General features: G+C 37.3%; 1 protein-coding gene across 1 annotated transcript; it reads right to left on the reverse strand.

Annotated features, from left to right (window-relative positions):
• Window positions 1–233: 233 nt before the first annotated feature.
• LOC134821965 (zinc finger protein 425-like) lies at window positions 234–6,381 on the reverse strand. The gene is made up of 6 exons (XM_063832800.1): window positions 6,293–6,381; window positions 5,328–5,445; window positions 4,552–4,670; window positions 2,881–2,959; window positions 2,436–2,575; window positions 234–2,308 (listed from the first exon to the last, which is right to left on the reverse strand). The coding sequence occupies exons 1-6, from the start codon at window positions 6,356–6,358 to the stop codon at window positions 1,448–1,450; spliced, it is 1,383 nt and encodes a 460-aa protein (XP_063688870.1). The 5' UTR covers window positions 6,359–6,381; the 3' UTR covers window positions 234–1,447.
• Window positions 6,382–6,802: the final 421 nt, after the last annotated feature.

Genomic DNA, 6,802 nt, shown 5'->3' on the forward strand with positions numbered 1-6,802 from the left:
CATAATGAACCATTTACAAGTGTTTGGATTTAATTGTTTATTGGGTAATTTTAAAATAATTACGAAGCTATTTCAACATCATCACACCAAACCCAGGATTTGATTAGGGATCGTTCACATATTACGTATAATCACTTTTTGGACAATTTGTAACCCCCCTCCCCTCCGTAATCAGTTTTACACATAGCTATTGTGTCAAAATAACACTAGCGTAATCATTTGAAAACCCCCTCCCCCTAGCCTGATTACGTAATATGTGAACGACCCCTTACAGAAATAATACAGTTTCAGCATTCCCATGCAGCATTCCTCACTCGGGCAACAGAACCCATAAAAGCATAAAGCATTAATAAATCTCTAGTACAAAATATATATCCGACCTTGATGTCTCAGCCACTTGGGACAGAGGCACATTTAAATGCAGTCTTCTTTAAATAAAGTTTAAAAACATGTTTTCAATTTAAGTGATCAAGTTTCTTATATCACCCGCATTTAAAGGTAGACTCTAGAATGAGTGGTATAAAAAGTACATATAAAACAGACTATCGGCCTCGTACTCCTCTCAAACGTTTGTAATGCAACAAAAACAACACTTTTGAATGCTAAACGACATTGAGTTTTTGAGGTGAAATCTCATACAATAGTATAAATAATGCCTTTCTTCGGACATCTTTGAGGTTTGTAATTAGAACTAACAAACCACATAAACATTTTTGATCGAAGCCAGTGACGATAATGCTTAATAACGCAGATCATATCACTGAGGAAAAGTTGCCGAACACTTGAATACTATATTGAAATAGTGGTCCGATAAATTTTCTGCAACAGGAATTACTCAGTAATTTGAACATCATTGTCATTGAAATAAGATGGTGCAGTTAAAATCAATCTAACTGCTGTTAAGAATACTATAGAATATAACAAAATAAAAGGACTGAAGATACAAATAGCACCAATCAATCAAACGTTGAAATGGTGGGTCAGACAGAATGGGAACTCAGGGGGTGGGGGGTCAGACAGAGTGGGAACTCTAGAGCTCTAGGGGGGGGGGGGGTCAGACAGAGTGGGAACTCTAAAGGGGTGGGTCAGACATAGTGGAAACTATGGGGGGTGCTTTACATGGTGGGTCAGACAGAGTGGGAACTCTAGGGGGGTGGGTCAGACAGAGTGGGAATTCTGGGGGGGTGGGTCAGACAGAGTGGGAATTCTGGGGGGTGCTATACATCTTTTGTCCGGTCATTTGTTAACCTTTTTCAACCTAGCAAATTGATACTCATATTAATATATATAATTCATTCAGCTACGATGCAAACATTCAACTATTGGTTAATTTAGTACATTAGTAGAACATAATATTATCGTCTTTTACATTTGTTTTGTGTTTCTTAGCTCAAGTAAAGCAAGAAGCTTGTATAAAGAAGTAATGCTATTGTCTCCTCCATGCTAGCTAACCCCACCGCGCTCTAAACTCCTTTTTGTGTCGAATAGAAACATGTTTCTTAAGGTCAGCCTTCCTGGCGCTCCTGTAGTCACAGTGCTCACACCGGAAGGGTTTAACTCCCGTGTGCTTGCACATGTGCGCCTTTAGACTAGCTTTGGTGGCGGTCTTGTACTTACACAAGGAACATTTGAAAGGAAGAACCCCGTTATGCTTATACATGTGCGCATCAAGGTGTACCTTCTGAATGGCGCTGTAGTCACAAATGTGGCACCGATAGGGTCGGTCGTGGGTGTGTGTGCGCATGTGAGTGTACAGCGCATTTTTATGCTTCGTTTCATAGTCACAGAAAATGCACTTGAAGAGAATTAAAGTGTTCTTCTGTGCCTGGTGTTGTCTCAAGTGCAATATCATTTTGGTTTTGAAGTTGCACACATACGGACACTCGGGACAGCGAAACATGAGCTTGTGCCGCTGAACATGTTCACTCATCTTCTCCTGACTGGAGGTAACGTAGGAGCAGTCAGAGCATCGGTAGGGGAACACCCCATAATGCAGGTACATGTAGTAGTTACTAATGTAGGACTGCTGAGCTTTTGGAATGACGGGGAGATTCGTTTGGGGGCTGTGGTAAATGTGCTTGTGGCGTATCAGCATCTTCCGGTTTGATGTGGAATACCAGCATTTGCTGCACTTCAACAATTTTGTAGCATGAAGAGCTTTGGTGCTGTGGGACTGGAGGTGTAAGACAAAGAGGCTCTTTAATCGGGTGGTGAACTGGCAAGGATTTCTTCTGTCTTCCTTTTTCTTGTGGAGAGAACAGTGATACGTTAAAACTCCCTTGTGAGACTTCATGTGCGCGTTCAAAACCTGAAATTGTGGTGTTCAAAAAGGTGTGTAGTACAGTAAAATGGTCTGGTGGAAAATAGCTTGATTGGTGCAATAAGATAATAACTTATTTTAAAACTGATTGTTGAGTACCAATTAAAATCAATACCCTTTTTCTCTTAGTAGTGAAGCCGCAAACGAGGCATTCAAATTTCTTTAGTTTCATGTGGATTTGTTTTACATGAGATCTGAGGGCACTCTCCCATGAGGTACCGTAGCCACATTTGTCACAATAGTATATTCTTGTAACTGAAAAAAGTATTTTTCATCAATTTAGAATAGTGTATTATATGAAGCTCGAAACAAACTTGATCCCCTTGTATTGTACCCCACTAATTATTCTTTCAGCTCTTTCTCTTATTCGTTGTTGTGTTGGTAAGATTCGAATAAATTAGGGGCTAGGGCACAATATTCAATTTCATCTTTGAAGATTTTGCTACCAGTGTTTTATGTTACGAAAGGCAACATGATGTCATTATCAAGATCTACATGATTAAATAGTTTTTAAAGCATAATATCAACATAGAAAGTAGGTATAAAATGATAATATGAACCTGGTTGTTGGTAGCCTTGTACTCCTGTAATTTTAATGTTCAATGTGGGGTTCTCAGAGTAGTGTTGGGTTAGTCCAGGCTGAGGGAGGTAAAAATATCAAATTATAAAGTACTTTAAAAATATAATAATTGATATTTTTGGAAACAAAGTGTGAGTCTCCACTCAGTTTTTCAGACAAATAATTGTCGACGTTTCGGCCACGCCTTTGTCGACCCACTCAAGAGAGGGAAAACAGATTATTACTACTTTAAAAATAGCTGAAAACCTTGTTTCAACTGGTGTTTAAGAAAAAGAACAGTTTTGTGCGGCTAACATTTAATTGTGTAGACCTAAACGTTTATACCTAATCGGCAGTCGGCACTGTGTGCCAATATATTATATACAGGGTGGCCCATAAGTCAGCGTGCAAACGTGTGGGCTTATAACATTTAAACCATCGTGTTTGAGATTTGTAACTTTACAGATGACATACAAAATTGAATTGTTGGGGGCCACAACATGAGATTGCTTTATATAACCGATCTGAAGAACATGCGGGTAACTCCATTATTACACATTGTAATATTGTAATAGGTGAATTGATTGGGTAATCAGTGATCACTTGATTGTGTCTTACAACTTTACAAGATCGACATCCTAATTGGGCTTTCTGTACGATTACAATAGTACGGATCTAGTGAATAAACTCGTTGTGCTTGACATCTCGGTCATCTGAGAAGCTTCCATATTTTCAGTACCAGGATAATTTGAATGACCAAACATACATTACAATTTGGCTCGATCCATATAATATATATAGTGCCGGACAGTTGCGCCCAATTTAGATCTAGCTACCATGGCCATGGGAAGATGACGAATCAAAACCAATTAAAAATGGTATGCTGCATGAGTCTTGCATGTTCAGCGTATTACGGAGGGGTATAAGCGTGCTGATGGTGGTGAGCTGTTTAGATAGTTTACTAATACTAAGTTTTGTTGTGTGTGTTATGTTATGAATATTATTCAGTAGAAAGGTTTGCCAACTTTCCTCGCTTTTGCCTCTTGATTGGTGTTCCAATAAGCACGTGACGTTTTGCATTAGACTTGTAAATGTTTATTGAAAATAAGCCGGGAAGACACGTTATATTTAAGTTTGTTTCAGTGATGGCAAGCAGTGGACTTTTGAAAAAGACTGATTGTCTAAAAACGTTACTACCGTATGAGACTAGCATCAGAGCTAGTCTCATGGCTGCAGCTTGAGTTAACTGTCGGGATATTACTTGGAAAAAGTAGCACAATTATACAGAAACAGAGATACATACTTTGATTATGAGCTACAATGGCACAAATACAATGAGGCAGAGAAATAAAAATGAGTAAGATAAACGGACACAGAGGAATGCTCAAGCCTTAAATCATTATACATGTACAGACAACCATTCTTTGCACCTGAGGTGCTCTTTGATTTAAAATACACTAATAATTTTAAAATGAGATTATATGTAATATAAAAATAATGCTGCAAAGTGGGCAGAGGGTTGGATTAATTCATGATCAGAGGTTTCACTTTCAGTGAATAAAATTCAAAAATATCTCCAATCTTTTAATTCCAACTATTGTCTCTAAAATAATTGTCAATGTTTCTAAACAAACACACATACATGCAATATTTGCTGATAAAAATGACTTACAGAATGGGAGAAAGGGAGAGATCCTGAATTGGAGGCTTGGCCAACATTTCTCAAGGAAATTGCGGGTAAACGATTTTCTACCAATGTTGGATGGACAAAGACTTTGGGGGCACAGTTGTCTGAAAATACAAATATTAAAAATATAATTGCTTTTAAACAGATGTAACTGTATATAAGTGCAGTAAAATTTTGCAAATAGTGTGATCTGGCACATGCTTAAAATTATTTTGTGTGTGGTAAATTTGGAGTAAGAACACTGCGATTAAGCTGTTCACAATATGCCAAATTTTCAGCCTTCAGGTACTCTAAGGTTTGATTATGCGACAGTGTAGTATATATACTACACTGTTTAAATATACTAATAACCCAACGTTATATATAACGTTGGATTATTAGTATATTTAAACATTGGATTATACAATTATTTTGTTTAACACATCTAATAACTTGCAAGTTTAATGTATTACACCAAGTTTACTGAATATTCAGATATGAAATTCTAGGAATTGCCCTCATAGAAGGTTTAACAATTAGATAGGCAAATTCTGGGATTTTTTGGACAAATTGCTGTATAAGAGATTTTCCTGATTTTGAAAAGTAATACTCGCACCTCACTCACTTTTTACCTCTATACACGTCATGTACCTGATTCTGAACTATTCGAAAAATTTTCATCGTCAAATTTGTATACAGTATAATGATCACAATAAATCCCAGCATAGCAAACTTGTGTTTTATTAGATGATGTTTTAGTAAGAAACCCTATGGATATGTACCTGTAGTATTGCTTGAATTAAAGCTTATGTTTCCATTCTGAACCTCAGCAATATCAGTTACTCCAGCTGCAGCAAAGATTTGATTTTCTTTCCATGACGGAACTGTGCTAATACTCCTCTGCAAAAAAACAATTGTTTAAAAAGTTTTTACAAATATACTAAAGTCATTTTCACAGCTCGACCACGATTTGGAATTTGTGTCCCGGTCCCGGTTTTGGCTGGGATATGAGCTGGGATTTTTAAAACAGAATTTCGATCTTTTTAATCCAATTTAGCTTCAAATTCATACTTTATTACTTTGACTTAGACAAATGAAACGACTGTTAAGAAACTAAGAATCAAACTAATCGAAATGAAAATCGAAACTCGAAGGATTGATTAGATTTCAGGCTCATCTTCATCCGAATATATAATGATGTTGATATCAACTTGTAGTTAGTATTTATTAGATTGGTCAATGGACCCTTTATACGAAGGTTGCTTAAAATGTTCTATTTCAACATAGAAATATCGTGAAAATCCCAGTCCCGGTGTCAACTAGGATTAAGCTGATTCCGAACCCGGCCGGGATTTCAGTTTCATCCCGGTCCCGGCGGGACAAAATTCCGATCCCGGTCTAACCCTGGTCATTTTGAAATTCCAAGGCAGCCGCTTTCAGTTTTATGGCAAAAGTCTCAAAATAAGGCATTAGGACTGAATGGCAAAGGAACGGCCAAGTTCCTGACACCCCCAGCGGCAGGCTACACTGCTGTCTGCAGCAACTCTCTTTTAGACTAGACCTCCAGTCGGGTGATGTGCATTGTGCATTGTGCAATGGCCCTGACCGTCCAACTAAACCTCATCAAAGTATCAAAGTAAGTAATACAAATAAGTACATTTCACAGATCAATTACTGATGTAAAGAACATTATCAGTTGATGCATCTATTTGTAAGATGTGCAATATTTATCTCTTAAATTACTTACAGCCAAAAGAAGTTCAAGAATTTTCAAGTCCCGCGTCAGCCTCCTGTGACTCACTTCCGTATCCATATCATTGTCTGACAATTTCAGACCAACCTATAAAGTTTGATAATAATCAAAAATCAATCAAAAATTCCATACATAAGTATGTGGTTCTTGAAAACAGAATGATGAGTTAACTAAACACAAGAATTAGAATAGGAATAAGAATTAAAATCAAATTTACACAGCAATGCAGTGGCGTTGCGGGGGCAGTGGGCACCACAATAGTATCCAAAGTGTTGTTTGAATGTGCCAGGACAATTTTGCTCAAGAAACACACTTTTTCAGAGATTTTACCAGCGTATCATCTAAAATAACCTAATTAGTCCAATTTTATCTTTTACTTTGAAGAGGGGGAGGGGTGCTAAAATACATCTTAATCAGAGCTATAAACTGAAGATCAAGATTTTTAGAACCATAGATTCATCATGGAATGAATATGACAATAGACCAGTCATGGTTGACCATTAA

This window comes from Bolinopsis microptera, chromosome 10, assembly GCF_026151205.1.
Source record: "Bolinopsis microptera isolate Bmic1 chromosome 10, MBARI_Bmic_1.0, whole genome shotgun sequence".
In the NCBI taxonomy this organism is placed as follows: Eukaryota; Metazoa; Ctenophora; class Tentaculata; order Lobata; family Bolinopsidae; genus Bolinopsis; species Bolinopsis microptera.

Coding starts and splice junctions, on each gene's coding strand:
- LOC134821965 (XM_063832800.1), bottom strand. CDS start 6,358: ATGGATACGGAAGTGAGTCACAGGAGGCTGACGCGGGACTTGAAAATT. Junction 2,960..4,551: donor CTCTCCCTTTCTCCCATTCT/GTAAGTCATTTT, acceptor TACCTCCCTCAG/CCTGGACTAACCCAACACTA. Junction 2,576..2,880: donor ACAAGGCTACCAACAACCAG/GTTCATATTATC, acceptor TACTTTTTTCAG/TTACAAGAATATACTATTGT.